We start from the raw sequence: 23,372 nt of genomic DNA, 5'->3' as shown, positions 1-23,372 counted from the left end.
TAAAATACACATGCAGTTTTTTATTGTATTTTGTAAGCTTTTAATGCATCAACTCATTTTGCTTGTCTTCTCTTTAGATATGACATTACAAATAATCCCTATCTCAAAGCCATTTTTCCACTCTCAATGTATTTATCCTTCACTTTATTTTCTATTCTCTTTAACATCAGATCTATTCAAAGGTAAAATTAAAGGCTCAAAATCAATCATTTACAGTGTGGTTGTTTATATTTATATACTATATTTATCCAGTATAATCAATTATGTATTGGATTCTAATCTGCTTCACTCTAGGGGTTTCCTTTAAGGAGATTTTTGTCTTTAGCATATGTCTTTTTAAAAATATAAACACATAACATGTGAAAACACAAAAGTGCAGAGACAGAAAATCATGACACTGAAGAATTTTGCTATTTCTTTTCCTCTTGATTAATCCAACATGCAAATATAAAAGCAATTTGATTACTTATTTGCTTAAAAGAAGTTAAGTTGTGTTTTGCTTTTTATTCTTGTAATGAAAATATTAATGTAGTCTTTGATAACACGTGGAGGAAATATGCTAGCAAATTTGTTCTTAATGAAATGTCTAATATAGCCCCTCCAAGTTTTTATACCCATCTATTTAATCACACATATGCATACTTATAATAGGAATAAGAATGCCTATTTCACAGTGTTAAGAGGGAAATGAATATCTTTATTTGGTATTTACATATCCAAATGAATATTAATCTTTCTGTTATTAAGCTTTTTAAGATTTGTTTGTTTGTTTGTTTCTAGGTAACCTTCAAAGCATCAAGACATTCAGTTTCACCAGATTTAAAATATGTTCTTCTGGCATATGATGTCAAACAGGTAAAGGATCTTTGAATTCTTTTTTTCTTTGTGATTCATTCAGGCGACAGTTCATAGTTTTTCTTGATTATCTACTCACCTAGAGGAAATTTGGCATGTCCAATAGCTGCAGGGGAACACTCATAACCAATGTTGCAGAAGAGAGTTTTGGCGACAATGTCCTTTCTTCCACTCCTAGCTGGCAAATAACTGGAGCCAGCTAGGTGCCTGTGCTGGTCCAAGTCTATCTCTTTGAGAGGAGAGTGTGGCAGCATTTAGCAAATCCACAAAAAATGGTGGCTTTTGACATTTTCAGTACAAGCATGACTATCTACTTGAGTGTTGCATGTGTGTGTGGATTAAAGGGTTTCCTAATGGTTGTTCCCTGAGCTGCAGTGTGTAGTGTGGGAAGGAGCTAGTAAAAACACTATGGACAATGGATTCTTTGGTGGTATTTGAGCATACGCCTTGTGGTTGTAGAATATTCTGAAAACAGGGCAAGGCAAGGAATTGATTCTGAATAAATGAAATGTTCTAATTGCAATTAGTGTTTCATTTTTCCACGTCAGCCCTACAGTACAATGAAAACAATATGTATGGTTGTTAAGTATTTTGCACTTGGATATAATTTGCATTGTTAAAAAAGCAAAGTAAATGTTGAAAAGGCGTTTCAGCAGGTTAGTTTCTGCAGAAAATAAATGATTGGAAATTATTCAAGAAAGTTTTGTGTGCTTTAAGGCAGACACTAAAATTTTATAGACTTAAATCAGGAAGCCTCATATAATGCATTGAAAGCCTTTGAGCACATGAAATTTTACAGTTCAAAGAACCTTCTATTTGATGGTTTTAGTCTTTTGAAATATACATGTCCTATATTTTTAGACAAGTTTATATTTGTTTTTTAAAATAATTAATTTACACTACAAAAAGCAGAGAGATGGTAATCAAAGACATCTTTTCCTATTGTAAATTTTGGCCCTTTTCCTTTACCTTTGTTCTGTGTTCTATTTATTGAGATTTAGAAAATCCCACCTAATAGTAGGAAAAGTGCTTGAGTTTTATAAACAAAAATATTACAATATCTCCAAAAGTTTTAAAAATAATATTGTTCATCCAAGGAGTTCTAATTTAAAATGACTGTTGCATTAAATTGACAATGAACTTTTAAAAATCAGGTTTTAGTAGCTACAATAATTACAGTTATATGGAACTAGCAAAGAGATAGACACGTAGATCAGTGAAATGGAGTAGAGAACCCAAAAATAGATCCACACAAATATGCCTGATTTTTGACAAAAGTGCGAAAGCAATTCAATGAAAGAAAGGTAGTATTTTGAACAAGTGGTACTGGAGCCATTGGACATCCATGGGCAAAACAAACAAGCAAAACCCCAGAAATACCCTGACCTCAGACTCACACTAAATAAAAGCTCAAAATGAATTATGGATTCAGTTGTAAAATATAAATCTATAGAACTTATAGGAAAAAATACCAGAAAATCTGTCATATCTATAGCTAGGAAGAGTCCTTAAACTGTATATCAAATGAATTACCCTCGCAGTGATATTGTGAACATACAATGGTATAGCTATACTCTGGAATACAATATACAAAATTAGCTTAACCTTGGATATTTTAGCAAAATATGTCGGGAGGTTGTGACGATATAATTAACACCAAAAACATACACCCATGGACTAATCTTAATATACCCCCTTTTTTATTTTTGCTTAATTTCAGAAATAATAAAAATGCTTTATGACATATCAGTCTCTGGAAGTGAGAGAAAGCTATTATTTTAAGAATTTAGAAAATTATCAAACTAAATTCTACAATTTTATACCATTTCATATATTCTTATTTATCTATCATCTATTAGATACAGACTGCTGGGCTGGACATTTTGCAGGGAATGTTTTTGTGTGTGTGTATGTGTGTGTGCGTATATATACACACACACACACACACACGATTGAACCATCCCCTTCAAAAATATACGATCAGGTAGAGGTGATATGACTCAAACACTTACATTTACTACATATAGCACTGAAGGAGTGCTGTAGGAGTGGTAATATTAAATAATAGAAAAAATTCCATTCAAGATAATCATGTTGGAGAAGGAGTCATATATTGGGTTCTGAAGGTTAAATAAGTGAAGCTAAATAGAGGAACTTTCCAGGTGGGCAGATTACATGTGACTTCATGGAAGCAGCATTAAATCTTTGAGGTACAGTAGTCAATTCAGACTAGCCCACAGGTTGACAATTTAGAGAGGGAAAAAATATACCTATAAATCTGGTTGAACCTAAATTAAATAGAAAATAGTAGAAACTATCCTATTCTATGCGGTTTACACTGAGATAGCAACTTGGGGTCATTGATGGTTTTAGAGTAATTAAATGACCACACCCTGTGTGGGTGTCAGTGTGTGTGTGCAGACACACATAATGCCCATTAACAAAAATGGGAAAAAAACAATCATACAAAATCCAACCACCCAAACATGTCCACTAAAATTATTTTGGTGTGTTTTCTTCTTTTTTATGCTCCTATATATGTATATATATTTATAAAAGTAGAGAAACAAGAATTATCACATATTAAGCATGGTTTTAAGAAGACACTGATAACCTGATTTCAAAGAGGAGAAAAGCCAGCCTCAGAAAAGCTGGAAAATGCAGGATCTGACAGACTTAGACATTTCCTCAAGGTCTTTCAAGTAGGCTGTCATAGCTGCACACTAGCAAGTTGGCTTGTGCAGTGATTTGCCTTTAATGTCATTCTATGGCAGATGAGCTGAACAAGAAAAAACTCAAAGGCTGGTTTCCCATAACCACTCTCTATTGTTGGACCTTAGTTGTTTCCATGTTTAAAAAATGTTTTGAAACTGTTTTTGAGTATATCCATTTTTTTCTTGAATTGATATTTTTATGGGATCCACTTCCACAAATGGAATTTATGAATGAAAAGATACAGCAATTTTAATTGAACTGAGGTTCACAATAGCGAACACAAAATTAACTATTCTAAAATGTACAGTTCAGTGGCATTCAGTACATTCATGATGCTGTGCAAACACTGTCTCTATTTAGATCCAAAACATTTTAACCATCCCAAAAGAAAACCCTGTGCCCATTAATCAGTCGTTCCTCATTCTTCCCTACCCGACCCTCTGATAATCACTAATCTGATTTCTGTCTGTGGATTAATTTATTTTGGGTATTTTACATTGGATATTTTACGTCAGTGGAATCATACGTACCTCTTGTCTGGCTTCTTTTTCTGGCTTCTTTTTAGGTATATCTACATGTGTATCAGTACTTCATCCCATTTTTTATGACTGAATACTCTTTCATTGTATGTCTGTACCACATTTGTTTATCCATTGATCCATTGAAGGATATTGGGTTTATTTCCACATTTTGGCTATGATGAATAGTGCTGCTGCGAACATTTGTGCACAAGAATTTTTCTGAGTACCTAATTTCAACTTTGAAGGTGTATATTGAGGTGTGGTATTGCTGGGTAATTCTATGTTTATCTTTTTGAGGAACCACCAAACCACTTTCTAAAATGGCTTTCCCATTTTACATTCCCATTGGCAATGTGTAAGAGTTCTAACTCCTCTGTATCCTGCCCCATAGTTGTTATTTCCATTTTTATTTTTATAGCTATTCTAGTATGTATGAATTGGCACCTCATTGTGTTTGTTGTATACCTCCCTGATTAGGCTAATGATGGTAAACATATTTTCATTTTCATATGCTTGCTGGCCTTTTGTATTTCTTCTTTGGAGAAATGTCTATTCAAGTCCATTGCCTTTTTTTTTTTTTTTTTTTTTTTGCTTTTTGTAATTGAGTTTAAGAACTGTTTATGTATTGTGGATAGTAGACCCTTACAAATATATGATTTGCAATTATTTTATTCCACTCAGTAGACTGCCTTTTCACTTTTTTGATAATGTCTTTTGATGCATAAAATTTAAAATTTCTGACGAAGTATGATTTATCTATTTTTTCTCCGATTACTCATGCTTTTGGTACCGTACCGAAGAATACATTGCTATATTTAAGGTCATGAAGTTTTACCCCTGTGATTTCTTCTAAGAGTTTTATGGGTCTAATCCTTGTATTTAGTCTGATTATATATTTTGAATTATTTTTTTTTATTTGAAATAGGAGTTCGGGTATAAAATGTTTTAAGGCTCCTATTATAAATTGAAAGACTGTTTTGCAAAATGGTTGTGTTGGTTTATACAGCCCTTTGGCAATGCATACCATCTTAGATTACCATCTTTACCAACAAAAAACTGTATCTTAAAGAGTAACTATTAAATTGATAGATTATATATAACTTGACTACTAATTGAATGCATACACACCCACATGTGCATACATACACATGCACACCATTCAATAAATTACCCAAAACTTAGTCACTTTAAAGAAACCATTGACTGTTGCTCACAGTTTGTGTGTGTCAGGCATTTGGGATTGGCTTAGGTGGGTGGTTCTTGCTCAGGACTTTTCATGACCAGGTGTCAGCGGGGGCTGTAGTCATCTGACGGCTTGACTGAGGCTGGAGGATGTACTTTCAAGGTAGATCACTTCCATGAATGGGTCATTGGTGCTTGCTGATGACAGGAGACCTCAGGTTTCTCCATGTGAAACTCTCTACTGTACTGTGAGTGTCCTCCTAACATGTTACTTGGATTGTCCCAATGTGAGTAATGCAGAAGGTAAAAACGAAAACTTCAGTACCTTGTATGATCTATCTTTGAAAGTCACCTATTGCTTTCACAGTATTTCTTTTTGTCGCCCAAGTCAGTTCTAATTTAGTGTTGGAGGGAACTACCAGGAAATGAGGATTTGGGGGGCCCATCTTAGAGACTGGCTAACATAGTCCCCAGATATTTCATATCCATCCTACATGCAAAGTATACTCACTGTTTCCAAGGCCCCCCAAACGTTTATCCATTACTGTCCAGCATTTTAATCAAGCAGATCAGATCAGCCTCCTTAGACATGGTTTCTTGGCTGCAGTCCTTTGAGTATATTTGCATGATCATATATAAAGTTGAATCTAGTCAAGATGTGCACATGTATCTTAATATATATTTAAATGCCAGTTTGACTAATATTCTCAGAGTTTTTTTCAGTGAATAACATTTTTTTACTCCATTTATCTTTTGTAATCATCGAATTTTTGTAAACATCCTTGTGTATAATTCAATTATTAGCTTTATTATTCTTTAAATATATCACTATTTTTTAGCTTTAGTTATTTTTTGACTTGGAGAAATGAATTTTGTGATAAAATTTCTCTTTCACTTTGTTGTGTTTACTTTCGTTCTAGGCTTAGAAAAATGCCCACCAATATAATAAATATCTAATTGTACTTTTTTCTACTTTTATATATTTTATGCATAAACATTGATTCTACTTGCAATTGTTTATAGTGACAAGTGACCAAAACCTCTCTTTCTAATGATCATAATAATGGATTTTTCCACTTCATTTTTCATATGAGTAAATGTAATCATAGCCAGTCACCTGGGAAGACTCCAAAGGAATATTTTTGATGTAGTATTAGAAAAAAGCACAAAACACAATTGAGAGATGTGGACTGATTCCTGGGATGCCATACATGTCCTCAGTTTCCCCATGGCTACAGTGAAGAAAAGGAGAATAGGAATACTTTTGAAATACTCACTATCTTGCAGAATTGCCTGGAATAAAGAGAAAACCATGTGAAAATAAGCCTGCCTCCAGGATTCTGTGAGAGGACAACACTATGGCTCTAGCCTTGTAGTTATGGAGTCAGGGGAGCTCGCCGGAGAGAGCTCATTTAGTTTTCTTTCCCTAGTCATGTCCTCAATGTGAGTCAAACGTCAATAATTTAGTGTAGGCTAAATTTAGAAAGTGTCTTCTAGGTCAGCAACTAAGTTCTTCTGTGTTACCTGTGGGCTGCTGGTGTTAATACACGAATCCGTGGGTTACCCGTCTTGAAATGCTTTATTCAGAGCTTGAGTTAACACAGTCATTGTTCCTAAAGTATGAAGAGTATGATTCTGACCTTTTTTCTTAGCCTTTTACGTGTTTACTGTATTATTTTAGCAAACATCACAATGATATGCAATAGTATCTGTCATCATAAAGCAATTACAATTACGAATATAGGGTTACGGACAGTTTTTGAAGATTCTGTATCACGAGTTGCATAATAAATAAATCACGCAAAATATAAACCAATAATTTTCTTAGTCCTTTGCAAAGAAGCCAAAAATAATATTTGTTCTTGTATCAATATCCATTTTTATTGAACTTGGGCTGAATCATTTCTCCTGAGATGCATGATTATTAATTAATTCTAATATAATAATCTGAAGACTCTTCTCCCATGCAAATTATCTGTGCTCTGTAATATCAAAAATGTGATTTCAATGATGTGAGAAGTTGCTTTTCTTTTTCTGGCCCGATGAATGTTTCTCATAGTTTGGGCCAATAACATGGTCCCTGACTCATCCTTCTGCCCCATAGAATTTGAGAATGTTCTGTGCTTGTTGTCTGTAGGTATCTGTAGACAGATCAAGATGAGTGTGATTTGGCTGTAAGAACCTTACAGTGTGGTAAAGGCTTTAAGATACATGTTCCACCAGCTTATTACAAGGGGAAACGAGGTAGATAAGTGAGGAAAAGGGGAAGAAAAGGATCATTTATGATTGGGAGGAAAGACGAGTTCTCCTGTAGAAAGGTAGAGAATGAACATTTGAGTGATCGCCCTGCTGCAGGGGTACTTTGGGGTAATCTTGTGATCTTTAAGAGGGCAAGAGTGATCTTTATTCCCTTTGCCCCTTTCCAAAAGGAGAAATGGACTCGCAGTAGTAAAGCTGAAGCCTGGCTGCCCCTGCCGAAGTTCCTTAGTGGCTGGTGTGAACAAAAAATACTGCCAGCCATATCAGTAAATAAAGAATGCCAGGGCCATCAAGTCATCAGCTGCTGCCGCCAACTCAGGATGCAGACAAGCAGGCAGCCTGGCCTCTGCAGCCACCCCCAACCATGCGCCCTGAGGGAACTCAGGATGAGAAAGGAGAGGATACAGTAGGCCCTAGACAGGTGCATAGCAAAGGAATGATTTCAGTGAGCCCACACATTTGCACTTTCCCATACATAGAAAAGCACTAAATTCTTTAACTTGAGATGTCTGGTTTTCTTAAATTGATAGTAATCTTTTGATGTTCCGACTACCTGGTCTTTGCTGAAAAAACCCCTATGTATGCCGGCTCCTCCCCTACCTCTTTGGAGCAGTCCCTCAGAGCGATCTGAGAGGCTGTCATCCTGGGCTGAGTCCTCAGAAATTCTGCCGAATAAAGCATAACTCTCAACTTTTAGGTTGTGCATTTTATTTCAGTCGACACAGAGAATCTTTCTGATAGTTTGATTTTATTTTATACTCGGACTGCTTGTCACAATTGCAGGAACTGTCTGACCCTTGTAGGCATCTCAGTTGATGACCCTGTTTACACAGAAACTGAATCCAAGGCAAAAGCAAATTTATAAACCTCTAGGTGATGTCCTTGAAATGCTGGAGAAAGGGGGAGAAAATCAGATCATCTTTAACATTTCCCTCTTTTGTTTAAGAAGATATTGAACTTGCGTGGTCGAAGGGAACATAAACAAAACCGAAATAAATCCCATCTCATATATCCAGATTGTTGAGTTTATCCAACTACTTTTTTAGGATGTAACAATTTTTGAGAGAAATATTTGTAAAATAAATGGTGTATTTTCTGCATTATTAGACCAAGGAAAGGGAACCCACTAAATCCTTTTCTCCCTGGCTCATGGCCATTGTTATGAATACTGATTACTCTACAGTAACTCAGCAGGAGTTTTCTTGCCTGCATTCTCACACCTGTGTCCTTGTCTGAAGGCTGTGGTAAGGAATAATGAAGGGCCTGGAGAGAAAGACAAGTACTGTATGATATCACTTACATGTAGAATTAAAAAAAAAAAAAAACTTGTAAAAACAGAGAATGAAATGGTGGTTACCAGAGGATGGCAGGTAGAACAGGACAGATGTTTTAGGGGCACAAATTTACAGTGAGTAGTAAATAAGTCCTACAGATCTAATGCACAGTGTGGTGACTGTAGATGGTGATACTGTGTTATCATCATCAAACTTGCTAAGAGACTAGAACATAATGATTCCAACCACTAAAATGCAAGTTTAGTTATGTAATGTGATAGAGGTGCTAATTATCACTACAGTGACAATCATATCACAATATATAAATTAACACACACACATTAGGTTGACATGATGTTATATGTCAAATATATTTTAATTAAAAAAATGCTGGAGATGGATAATGTGCTTATAATATCTCTTCTTGGAGGAAGTTTCTGTCATGGCCCTAGCAGGTTTTCCTTCAGTCACTCTTGTTCCTTTTAATCAGTTTTCCACACTCAAGCTAAACAAATCTTTAAAAAAAAGAATCTGATTGTCATTTTCTACTTAAAATCTTCCTAAGTCTTCACGGGATAAGGAAGTCGTAACACAGCCTACAAGGCCCTGCCTGCCTTTTTAGCCTCCTCTTCCGTAACCCCACTGCCCTCATAGCTTTTGGAATTTCCTGCAGTACATGGAAGCACCATACCCGTTCCCATCCTGGGGCTTTCACTCTTCTTCTGCCTGGAACATCCTCCTGCCCCTTCTCTTATTCTAGTAGTAACTTTTACTTTTGTTCTTTAGATGTCAACTCAAGCATCCTTGCCCCAAACACCAAGGCTGTTCCAGATTTCTCCAGTTTAGTCAAATTTCCCTATTGTAAGTTTCACAGTTCGCTCCCTCCCCTTTGTAGAATTTATCACAACTGTAATTGTGTCTAACACAATGCCTGCCACAGTTTGCTCAAATAAATATGTAAACACGTAAATAAAATGATTTATGAATTAATAAACCAGAACCTCTAGTAAACTTGACCTTAAAGTGCCAGGAGAGGGTAAGTTGTCCTTCTCTATGCCTTTATGGGATCTGGTTCATACTTACATCTCAGTATTTCTGTCATTGTATTGAACACTTCCATTTATGTTTTGTCCCCTTGACTAAACTATAAAGTCAAGAACTTGGCTCCGTTCATTTTAATGCCCGTAGAGTTCTCTGCAGTGAATGGCCCATAGTAAACAATCAGTGTATGTGGAACTAAAGCAGTGATTCTCAATCTTGACTGCACATCAAAATCACCTGGAGAGTTTTAAAAGTTATTAATGCTTAAGTTCCGCCCTGCAGACATCCTGATTTAATTGTTCTGGGATAGAGCCTGAACATTGGAGTTTTAAAAACTCCCCAGGAGATTGTAATGTCAGCCAGGCTTATAGACCACTGAATTTAAGTGAACTGGTCTCTTCCACCTACTGAAGACTTTTCAGACTTCAAACAAAGGAAAGACAAGAAATAAAGATAAAATACCCACTTTATTTTATACTGCACCCAGCCGGGACCAAAGCCGGTATTCATACGTCTTCATTCCTTGCCATTTCTCTTTACAGTAGCTGATGTTATTTTATTAATGAAAATACAGAGACAAAGGAGATTCCCAAATTTGCATAATATGACTTAAGAGTTTTTTCCCCCTGGAACAGTAGTTCTCAATATATGGTCCCAGAATAGCAGCACCAGGATATCCTGAGAATTATGAGCAATGTAAATTCTTGGGCTCTACCCAGACCTACTGACAGAGAAACTGGAGATGGGGCCCAGGAGCTGTGGTTAAGAAGCCCTCTGGGTGACTCTGGAACAGCCCAAGATTGAGAACTGATTCCTTAATATCTAAGAGCTCCGCCTGGGAAAAGACCTAAGCCAGCAGAACTTAACCACATCCATGGCAGTAATTTACAGAAAATGTCATAGAAGGAAGAAGATCTACCATTTTTTTCTTTAGTACTTCGAAATAATTTAATCTTGGATTTAATGTTCAGCTCTTTCATTCTGACCTTGGCTGTTAGTCTGGCCTCATTTACCCTTCAAGGTTGATGTGTAGTCTGTCATATTATAGTTACACATGGCTTAGTAGGGAATGCATGGAATTTAGAGGAAAATTAATTAGTTTATATTTAAGTTATTCATACTTGAATGTTTTTCTGAAGCGCAGCATGTGTACAGGATCACACTCGTATTGTGAGAATAGTCTGACGAAGTTTTACAACTGAGCACGTCCCTGTAACTGCGACCCAGATCAAGATCAAAAGTCACTGTGCTCCTTCCCAGTCACTACCCGCCACAAGGGAGACCACTGTTCAAGCTTTTCACAGTTCAGATTATTTTCTTCTTTTTTTTTCTTTTTGTATATATAGTTTTTATTGAAGTACAGTCAGTTTACAATGTGTCAGTTTCTGGGGTAAATCATAATGCTTCAGTCATACATGAACATTCATATGTTTGTTTCCATGTTCTTTTTCACCATGAGTTACTACAGGATATTGAATATAGTTTCCTGTGCTATACAGTATGAACTTGTCATTTATCTATTTTATATGTATCAGTTAGTATCAGATTATTTTTTACTTTCTTTCTATTTAGATAGATATAGATAGACTCATACAGTGCGTACTGTTTCACGTATGTCTTCTTTTACTTAATAAGTTTGTGAAATATATCCATAGTATTCAATAGTTGGATGGCACCTTGTTCATTTCCCTACTGTATGACATTCCACTGCACATAACATTTTACTGCTAATAGACTATAAAAGTATATCTGAACAATATATTTTTTGTGTTGGATTATTTCTCTGATCACTCTCTTTTCTATTACCCTGCTTCCTTTTTTAGCATCTATTTCAAAAAGAGATTTTAGTAGAGGGCACAGATTTCTGTTGAATACTCAAAGAGTGCCTCTTATATGGGAAATTTGTCAATTTAAACCTGCCCAAACCCTTGCTCCTCTGCCAGTGATATCAGGCTGTGCAAAGGTGGGAGACTCAGAGGTGCTAAGTAACTTACTTAAGGGCCCCACCTCCCAGTTGCAGGGATTGGACTCAGTCCCATCCTTCTAGCCCCAAAGCCCTGAGCCTTTTGATTATACTGCCATTTTTTGAGAGTTCTTGCATACCTTCATAAATTTATTCTGTAATCTGACATACTTATTTTTCCATCCATTTGCAATTATATCAACTGTATTCTAATTAGGTAATTAGAAGACAAATGGAACTTGTGTTGCATATTATTATTTGCAATATTCAGGTAGCATTTATTATATTTCTCTAGGCTCAGTGATTATGCATTTATTTTTGTATTTGCTTCTTAGAAGTTGTTTCTCAAAAATAGCCAACGAAATCATTGTGGGATTCACTCTGATAACATAAATTTGAAAATATTCTTAAAGAAGAAAAAAAATTCCAAAATATAATGCAATTTAGATTTTATGAAACCTGGATTATCAGAATATTTGTGGTTAATAATTGTCATCTAGTATTTGATTGATTTTCCAATGTCAGACAAAGTTATTTTTCCGTTATTTGGAGTCATCTTAAATCATAGTTTTAACCATTTAAATCAAGTTTATTTTATATATTATTTCAATATGCTTGAAATTATTAGTCCATTTGAATTCTTTAACAATTGAATTTTAAGCCATCTTTGAGGGGTCAATGGTATAGTATATACAAATATACTTAAGACAAACAAGAACTAAGTAGAAACAAGTATTTTGAAAAAACTTTAATACTCATTTATAGTTTTCTAATTGTTTGGATTAATAATACACATTAAATAGACTAATGAATAGTTAAATTAACTACTAATTTTACATTACAACATCTTTATTATGTATTATGTTTGGAGTCAGAAACTTTAATTACATTTACTGTCATTTAGGCATAATTAGAACTGTCCTTTATGTATAATGGGACATAAATCTTGATGAGAATAAATGCTTTCTAAAAAGAAAAGCAAAAACCAAGTGAATCTTTTAAGTCATGCCTAACAGAAGAAACAAATCAATTATACATGTGCTACAGTCAGTGTGTTGACATCTGTTCTCCAAAGTTGATGGTCTGCAGAAGAGCAGTCTTGTTATTTCCAGACTTAGAGGCATTCCCTTCAGTTTATATTTCTGCTGGTCTATAGCTCTGTAGACTAGACCCTCTTTATGATAAATAACCTATTTTAACTAAGAAGCAATCACTGTACCATGAATCCTGCGTGCACCACTGCCTGAAAAAGGAACCCTTCTCTAGTGAATTATCTGATTAAATTCTGGACCTTAATACTTCAGTGCTTTACAATTATAGACACATATTTAAGAAGTGTGTGGGAGTACATGATCTGGTCATGGGATTACGGAAGCTATTAAGACTTGTACACTTGGAGAGCACTAATAATTCAGATAATCCTATGAATGATAAACTCAGGGAAATCACAGCCTAGGAAAGTTTTCAAATATATGGGATTTGGAGTTGACTCTGACAGCCCTCCTGCCTTCCAGTGCCCACAGAAGGCGCCCTCTTTATCCTGTTGTAGCCGCCACTGCTAAACGGCCTTCCTAGTAACCTCCTCCTTTCTAAAGAGGGATAATAAGGCATGAAATAAATGTTAATGTCAATTTTGGATTTTTTTTCTTGGTTAAAGGAGAAGAATTCTAGGAGGAAAGAAAAGGAAGGAAGGAAGGAAGGAAGGAAATTTAAGTTTTAGAAGACAGTATTTACAACTTTTCCTTTTTGTGGTAGCTATTAATGTGTTTATCAGTGTATTACTCATTCAACTACACAGCATTCATTTTATTTTCATTTTGAAAATAATATGTTAAGTATAGAGAATCTGAAAATTCTGAAAAACATGAAGAAGATGATTACAATGCCTATATTTATCTCTTTTAGAGAAAACTGCTATGAACATATTGATTTAGCTCACCAAAGTCTTGCTTTTGTCATAGATACATGTATTTTTTCCACATACAGACAAAATTTTTTTATTTATTAGAATACTTTGAGAACTACTACATTAGCAAACTATTGTCATACTAAGCATTGAGATCTTGTTCAAGTCACCTGTTGGTGTGTAATTACCCCAAACCTTTGTGACATAGAACAGCAGTTTATTATAATCACGCATTCTAGAAGGGTTCTGCTGTACTGTTCCCATTCCCAATTGTGTTCTCTCACGTGCTTGCTGTCAGATGTTGGCTGGGGCTGCAGTCATCTGAAGGCTTGACTGGGGGTGAAGGATCTGCTTCCAGGGTGGCTCACTCACATCACTGTTGACCAACAGCCTCAGTATTTCTGCATGTGGACTTCTGCACGGGGTTACTTGATGTTCTCACGGCATGGTAGCTGGCCTCTCCTAGAGTCGGTGATCCAAGGGAGCCAGGTGGAGTCTGCAAAGCCTTTTTGGGTTCTAGTCTTGGGCCACATAAGCCTTCACTACCACTCTATTTTATTGGCACCACAGGGTCAGGTGGGAGGGGAATGTACTAGGCCATGAATGTCAGGACACGAGAATCATTGTGTGTCACAGATTCTGGGATGAAGAAATCAAATTGCTTGAAGGTTTTGGACAGTTCATTATAAAGTCACTGTAGCATTAGTGGAGATTACATGCTGAATGCTGGTGAAGTCAGGTGGCTTTGAAGCTGGCTAACTACCGAGAGTTAGATTAATTAACATTGTGTGTGGGCATCTCTATCAGTATATCACAAGCCGGTGTTGTAATTTTTCTTCCCTATTCCATGGGATTAAATCAGTTTTAAGTGAATGGATAAAAAGTACTTATAAAAATTTAGAATGAGAGTTGATTTAGTGGACTACAGAGTCATGATTACAGATAATCTAGAGGCAAGAATACTGGCCCAAGTCAACACAATTAAACTGATTAGTGGTTAGAGAGCATTTAAGCATGTGTTTTATTAAAATAATCTGGTTCTTAAAATATAGGATGAGGGATTCCAACTTAAGTATTTTTATTGATCATAAACTCAGTATGAACTTAGACTGTCACGTGAACTTTAAAAACACTAATATATTTTTTAGGCTGAGTTAATAAAATTAAACTATCTAGGAACTGTGCTGTCCAATAATGTAGCCACTGGCCACATGTGCTGATTGAGCACTTGAAATGTGATTAGTCTAAGTCAAGGTGTACTATAAACATAAAATACACACTCCAGATTTTGAAGGCTAATTAAAAAAAAGAAAAATGTAAAACACATAATGGGTCATATTCAATATATGATAAAATAATATTTTGTGTACATTGAGTTAAACACAATATATTAGTAAATTGATTTTGCCTTTTTCTCCTTATTTTGCATTAACAGCGCTACAAAAATTAAACTTATATATGTAGTACTTGCATTATATTTATCTTGTTCAGTGCTGTTCTAGAACACAGGAGGTAAATATGCCAATGTTCTAAGTGCCAACTAGAAAGCACCTGGGATGCTGTACCCAACTGGAGACTATATAGGAGACAATCATAATTCTCAAAAGATTTAGAAACTACAAATGAAGGAATGAGATACATAGCTATGAACAGAGAAAACTTGGCAAAATACAAGGGGAAAGAATAGGCATCTTGAGTATTGAAGGGCTATCAGAGAATTGAAATTAGATGTCTTAGTGTAAAACTAAGGCCAGAAATAACAAACGGCATCAGGAAGGTAGATTTGGCTCAGCATAAAGAAGGTGTCTCCAACAGTTACTGGTTCAGTGATACAGGGGCCAGCGTGGGAGGCAGCAAGCCTACTTCCTGTAGACATTTCCACATGGTGGATCAATAACTCTCCATTATAATCACTATGGAAAGGAATCTTGCATGGGTGGACTATGGTGGGATAGTTAAATTTCAAAGTCTTTCATTAATCCAAGAAAGATAACAGTCCTTCTCTAAGAGGCATCATACCATAAACACGGGAGGAAAGGGTTGTGTGATTCTCCCACTAACATGTCAAGTTTGAAATCTTGCAGAACAGACAGTCCGTGATTTTTCCTTCTAGAGATGTCAGCCAAAAGCAGTAGACTTCGCTTTATTTAGTCATATCTGTTTCGAAAAAGATCAAACACAGGATAACTTTTCAGAAAACTGTAACAATAATAATTTTTAGTAGCAATAGAAAACTTCAAGTAAAAAAATGAGTACAGAGTATGTACACATGGAAAGAAATTCAGAACTAGTGTTTTCTGATTTTACCAAGAGACAACAATGATATGATTCCTAATTGGAGTTTACACTAATTATATAATTGCTTTTATGTTGCCTATTTTAAAAAGAAAAAAACAGTTAACTATTGTGTTAGTAAATTAGCCAGCTCAAAGATAGTGTGTGGTATGAGCCTCTTAATTAGCCAAATGAAGAGGACCTTAGCGTTTCTGAATAAAGAGGGGGCAAAGAATGTGACTAGAGTAATGACGCCATGAATTTTTGAAAGAGCTCAGCTAGAAGGTGACCAATCCTTACTGTCCAAAAACTAAGACTTCATTTTTGAGACCACGTTTTTTTGTTGGTGTTGTTTATATATGAGATTTAAACCAGCATACCTGAAACATAAGGAAATATTGCATAATCATACTTAATTTTACACATTTAGACTTAATTATGCTCAATTTTACATTTTGACACATTTTTCTCCTCTTATGCCTTTGAGATCATTCAAGGCTGTAACTAGGGCTTAAATCGTGTGACATCCCCAACACCAAGTACCATGCAGGTGCGCACTGTTGTCATTCTTTTCTTGAATAAGTGAGTGACTCCACAGAGGGAGACAAAGATTCACCACTCAGGGAGGGAGGATGCATTCCCTCCTTCTGCTTAATAGCCTTTCAAGACCTTGTCTCAAAATAAAAGATACTTTACAGAGATGATGAAAAGTCCATGGTATTCATGTGAAGTTTGATCTTCGTAAAAGAGAAAAGTAATCAAAAGTCTTCACATCTAATTTTTCACCTTAAACTAGTTTTTGCATTGATTTTGCACTCAAATTTGTGAATGTTGTCTGACTGACAATGATTTAATCATTTTCTTTTTGAATAGAAAAATATTTCTGCCTATAATATTTCAAATGCAGAAACATTAGCAGTTTTCAAATATAGGGCATCACTTTGTCATTAGTATTTTTGGGATTGAGGAGCAAGTTTTTATTTTTATTTTTTGCTGTTGCACTTCACTTACTATATAGGCCTGGCATGCATACTAACACATTCTAGAAAGAGGACATTCTATTAAGAACTTACATTGACCCTTATTTCCAAATTCAGTAATATCGTGAGACCAAAATAGTGGTATGCTTGCTTACCTACTCTCCCTTTAAATTAACAGACAAAATTATTTTAGTGTTTATTGGTGTAATGCAATATACTGACATGTTTGAGGCTGTATTGATAGTCATGATGTTAATAAAGAATAGAAATTTTAAAACTGACCATAATTGAGTTATTATTGGCTTGCTCTGTACTTATTAATTATTCATTCATAAAAGAAAACAAAGTCTTTGTTCTGAGGAAAATGCTCCAAATTGCTGTACAGTTCACCAAAAACCTATAGCCCATTCTCCTGATATTGGCCATTTAGGTTATTTTCAGTTTTCTCACTCTATAAATAATGTTGTCATGATCATCCTTGCACTTAAAACTGTGTCCACATTTGTAATAAATCACTGAGGTGAATGGCATTAACTTTTGTAAGGCTTACTGAAACGTATTATTATACTTATTTCCAAGATGTTTTTCTCAAATAACACTTCAACCATCTCTGTATTATTGTATGTGTCCTTTTAATTTCACCTTTTTAGCATTTTTAATATTTTTGATGAGAAAATTAAATAAAAAGCTCAAGAGATTTGATGCAGATCTACTACATAGATAATAGCAGACCTGGAATCAGAACCAAAGGTCATGCTGTTAATCACAATGTTAAGGTAGTTTTTTTAATATAAAATGTTCTACTCATCAAACATAAATTTGTTCAATAGCTATCAATAGAGAGTTTGTTTTGTGCCCAACATCATTGTTCTATGCATCATGAATGCAGCCCTGAACAAAGATGAATGACATTTTCTTGTCCACATGGAGCTTACATATTGAGAGACAGAAAGTAATTTATACAGCATGTCAGATGGTAAGTTCTGGGAGGCTTTTTAAATTTTACTTTATTTTTATTTGCTTTTACTTTTAAATATAGATTCATAAGAAGTTGCAACATAGCATGGAGATATCTGTCTTCTGTACCCATCACCAAGCTTCCTCCAGTGGTTATATCTTTCATAACAATAGTGCATTATTGTGGAATCTAAAAAATAATGACACAAATGAACTTAGTCACAAAACAGAAAGAGACTCACAGACATGAAAAACAAACTTATGGTTACCAAAGGGGAAAGGGTTGGGGGAGGGATTAAGTAGAAATTTCAGATTTGCAGTTACAAACTACTATGTATAAAATAAACAAGTTTCTACTGTAACAGCACAGGGAACTATATTCAATATCTTGTAATAACTTATAATTTAAAAGAATATGAAAAAGAATATATATAAATGTATAAGTGAATCACTGTGCTGTACACCAGAAACTAACACAATATTATAAATCAACAATACTTCAGTTAAAAAATAGTACATTATTAAAACCAGGGATAGTGCATTTATCAAAAATTGTACAGTAAAATTAAATAGGCAATAGATCTTAGATTTTACCAAATTTTGCACACACTCATTTTTTTGGCATGTCTTTGTGTATATTTCTGTTGCATTTTATCACACATAACCAAAATCTCTACCATAATTGAGGCACAGATCTGATCCATCAGCAGGCAGGGAATCTCTTATGCTGCTCCTTAATGGTCACACCCTCCCCCCACTTCTCTAATCTCTGGCAGCCACTGTTTTCCATCTCTAGAATTTTGTTAACTCCAGCATGGTATATAAATTGAATCATACAATATATAACCATTTGAGATTGATGTTAGTTTTATTTTTTTTCAGCATAATGCTCTTAAGATCCACGTAAATTGCCTTGCATATTAATGGTTTGTTCCTTTTTATTGCTGAGTAGTATACAGAGCTATAGAAATCAGAAAAGGAAATGTTAAAAAGGGTGCAGTTTTCAATGGAGTGGCTAGTGCAGGCATTCCTGGAAATGGCATGTAGGCATAGAGTTAAGGATTGAGAGAGTTAAGCTCATGTGCATACCTGGAGAAGAGCTTCCTAGTTGGAGGGAATATCAAGACTTCGGTCCTGAGTAAAAGTTTGGAGCAGCAAAGAAGCCCAGTGTGGCTCGAGCAGTGCAAGAGAGATGCAAACAGGAAGAGAAAACATCAGGGCTAATGGAGTCGGGACGGAGGGTAAGGGGACAGATCTCTTAAGGTCTTCAGAGCCCCCACAATTAATATAACTGCAGTGACCGGATAACTCCAGTAATTATATCACTTTGGTGACTCAACAGTTTCCCATGAAGTTATTTTTAAAAGCTAGGAAGAGTGGGTAAAAATGAGTGCTCTATAATAGCAAAAGACCTTGATTGGAATTTTATCTTTAGAGGGGATTTAGTGAACTTCGTATTCCATTTATGAAATGTTTGTTCTGATTTTATCAAACTGTTTAAGTAACCTTGGCATGAAGTAGAAAGCATACCCATTCTGTTCATTTTCATCATTCATGACCGACTGGTGCCTGCAGACCTTGCTCAGGGGGTACGGAAGTCTTAAGAATTTACTGGAAGAACAGAGATGGCATCTCCTGTGACTCAGAGGCCGTCGCATCAGAGTGTGGTCTCCATCATGGCAGAATCTCATGGGAGACCAGGCAAATGGAGATGAAGTCTTATCTGACAGTATCTAGGGTTCTTTGCAGTCATGTCAGATGGCAAACGTTAAGTGGGCCACCAGGATATCCAGTCCATTTGGAAAATTATAGAAGCTGATCCATGTCTTAGTCTATCATGCCGTCAAAGAGTAAGAGGTGGAAGATCCTTTGACAAGTCTCAAAAGCAGCTCAGTAAATGAATAAAGCTCAGGAAGTTAAAGTTGTGGACTTTGAACAGTTCTGAATCGAATTGGTGTTGGGGAGAGCCAGCAACCCTAATTTTGTTCACAAACATGCTGATAACAATAAACTCTTACACAAAAGCACAGCCAGACACATAGAATTTCATTCATTTCAGCTAAATACTAGCTTCTCCATGAAAACTTTCTCTCCTCTGTTCTGCACTATGCAATTGGAAACATACCCCTCCACAGTGTTATATGTTGTATTTGCACCATCAAATATAATTTCCCTGAGGGCAGGCACTGTTTTTTTTTTTAAGTTTCATTTATTTTTTCCTGCCATGCCTAGACTGTAGTAGAAAACAGTAGGCACTCAGTCACTATTTGTGAAAAGGATATATTTCTCTTACATCAAAGAACACAAACTAATTCTTGCAGATGCACCTGGAAATGTGACTACTGCTGTAATGATTTCTAGACAATTCCCTTTATGAGCACCAACATCTGATTATTACCCTTCCTGCTTAAAACAAAGAATTAAGAGATGAAAACTAACTGCCAAGAATCAGTAGGGGAGAGTAGTGATAGTGTTGATTTGAATGCCTGCTGTGCAAGTGACACGTTAATATTAAAAGGGTTTTTATTTAACAATTGTATCATCAAAGGGGAAAAAATTAATTATCTGAGATAATTCAGAGCATTTACCCCCCACTGTGTAGGTAAAGAAAAAAATATGAAGAAACAGTAACTCTCACATGCTTATTTTTTTTCTTGAGTGTGTGAGATGATGAAAACTGAGAAATAAATTTAAATGTGCTTTTAACTATTTATAATAGTGTCATAAAAAAGTAATAAAAATAAAAATTCCTTTGTGGGGTTCATATTATAGAATATGAAACAATCCCTAGGAAATTGTCAGTGTAGTCAGCTTTCTGGAATTACAGGTATTTGTTGTTATTGTTTTGATTTCTTGTTTTTACATTTAAACTTCCTAGGCTACCGGCCACACAGGTGACCATGAATGATATGATGGAAGATTAAAAAATTGCTACTTCTGCAGGTCCTTTAATGCTGAGGTCAAGTTTACCATTTACTACATATTAATTCCTAAGATCTCACAAGTTTATAAATTTGGTATGAGAGTGCAATCCCAAAAGAAGCTGTAGGAAATACAAGACAACTTGGTCAAGGCTGTTAACTTAACATAGGGAATTATCTGGTATTTGTCCCAGAATTCTTTCTAGTGCAAAGTTTAACCATACATCCAAACACTATTTATTCAGCCCTTTCCTCCAATTAAGAATAGAGCTCTGATTAGAAGCTTTCAGTCTGGCTCAGTTTAGGTCAGGCTCATTTGAAGAGTCAAAGCCAAATTAGGCCAATTGTATTTATTACCAGTTCCCCCTAAGGGCAATGTAACATATGATATTTAAGAATATGCCTTCTAAAAATTAGGCTCCATATATAAAGAGGTGAAAATGTTCTTCACCTACTGCCAGAGGTGAACTGATTGGTGGAAATGGGCTTGTTCATAGTTTGGGAATATTTCCTTTGGCTTAATTTCATCTTGTATTTTCTGTCTGGTAGACAGACTGTTTGTCTACTGAAAGTTTGTCTTGAGTGGTTTTTGCCCAAGTTGTTTCTTTTCTTCTGGATTAAAGAAGGTGCCCTGGGAGAGGTACCGAGAAATCACAGCATTTTTGTGTTAGGAGTGACTTAGAACATCCTGATTTATTGCTGGGATATCAAGGCCCAGAAAAGTCAAATGACGTAAAGCTCTGTGGTGGCAGAATTTGACCTAGATATTAGGTCTATGAATTCTTAAGGACTTTTTTACATTATTCTTTAAAATATTCCATATCACTGGAAGAGAGAAAATTGTATTCCCCCCAAAAAAAGTTTTTAAAAAAAGGCACATGTATCTTGATCCCTTTCAAATACTAGTATTGCACTTTTTCCATGCATTCTGTGCTTGGAATTAGGAATAAAAATAGTTATGTATAATTCCCACTTTTCATTTGAAAGGGTCACACTCTAGTAGGGAAATCTATATAAATAGAAGAATTACAATAAATAGGAACAAGGACTGACCTTCAAGAGCCAAGAAAGCTCAGAATTCCCAGAAAAGAACATCAAAACTCTATCTTGAAGATTGAGGAAGAGTTTTCTAGGATTGAAAAAATAAAGTAGGGAGATGCCTAAGGCACATACAGAACCAGAGTCATGAAGGGTCCTAGCATGTGTACAGAGCAGTGAGATACTTATGTGGCGGGAATCTTGACAAATGAAGTGTGGAAGGGGTTCAGAAGAAGTTTCATTCATCTGCTTGCTAATTGTTTTCAATCTCTGAAGTTTGTTGTGATGAAATAAAATCATGAATCCCCAAATCCTCCATTGCGTACAGGCTCACAATGAGTACATGAGTTTTTGATATAAGCCAAAGCCGCGCATTTGTTATTGGAGAGTTTTTGCCTCTGTATGGCACCTCTAGGCCTAATGAGCTGAGCGAGATCACAGGAAACCACAGAGTCTCCTTCTCCCCCTCTGACCCAGGACTGTCAGGAACAGTTGGTGTCTTGGTCCCCCATCTTCCATCTTCTCATGCTTCGTACTCAAGGCTTTTCCAATCCAACTTGACCTCTCTAATACCCTTTTTATTTGGGACAGGAAGACAGGGGCAAGAAGATGCTCTGAGCAACCCCTAACATTAGGAATGACCCTCTTACACCTGCACTGGGCCTTGACATCATTTTTGTTAGGTTTTCCACTTCTGAGAGGTAGTGACACTGATGGATTCCATTCCCTCCTTTCCCAATTGGTCACTAAAACTTCTATCAAAGTTAATACAGTTAGAACCTACCTGACTGGCTGTTTCCAGTCCAGATGAACATTACTTTGGTTAAAATTAAAATAAATTAATTGATTATCAGGTTCTATTCTAACCCAGTATTAAGTAGGAGATCTGTTTCCTTCCCTCCCATTCATTTTGGGTTATCCACATCATATTTTTTTTCTTTTTTCTTCAACATTCTTACTCCTCATTTATTTTGCATCCTGACAACAGTAACTAAGGGGTCGTCTACTCTCATTAGAATGAATGAAATAATCATGGTTTTGATAAAATATAGGTGTAAGGGTAGGATAAAAAGGGAGACACTGATAGTTGAATCTCTCAGAGACTAGCAATGTCACCTGCATTCAGCTCCTTTCTTTGAAGATAGTAAAGGGCTCAGGGAATGTTGTTTGAGGAAATGAAGGTCTCAGTCCTTTGGAAGACCTGTCAAAGACGGACAGTATAGTAGATAGCATGAAAATGTTGGTGAAGACAGATTTTTTTGCTTATTTTACTATTGTGAGACTACAGGTTTTTCCAGCTCCTCCTCTTCCTCCTGTTCTGTTTGCAGCATTGCCGCTTCCTCACATCTACTCATGCAATTTAATTTGAACATTAATTATTAGCTCTTACTCACAGAACTAGTATCTGTTGAGCCTGATGGGGAATGATTATGAAATCCTTCGATGTTATGACCCTAGCCTTTGAGAAGCTTCTAATTTGATATTC

The 23,372-nt window shown here is 35.6% G+C and overlaps 1 protein-coding gene across 2 annotated transcripts in view; it reads left to right on the top strand.

The window, feature by feature from the left end:
• Positions 1–23,372, top strand: part of DPP10 (dipeptidyl peptidase like 10) — a 556,919-nt gene that overhangs the window by 296,764 nt on the left and 236,783 nt on the right. For both annotated transcript variants that reach the window (XM_010973252.3, XM_074363531.1), the window contains exon 5: positions 781–855. In XM_010973252.3, coding sequence (XP_010971554.2) covers positions 781–855 — 75 coding nt within the window. The remainder of the gene's footprint in view (positions 1–780; positions 856–23,372) is intronic.

Source organism: Camelus bactrianus, chromosome 5 (assembly GCF_048773025.1).
Source record: "Camelus bactrianus isolate YW-2024 breed Bactrian camel chromosome 5, ASM4877302v1, whole genome shotgun sequence".
Taxonomy (NCBI): domain Eukaryota; kingdom Metazoa; phylum Chordata; class Mammalia; order Artiodactyla; family Camelidae; genus Camelus; species Camelus bactrianus.
This window is presented reverse-complemented; position numbering and strand designations above follow the sequence as displayed.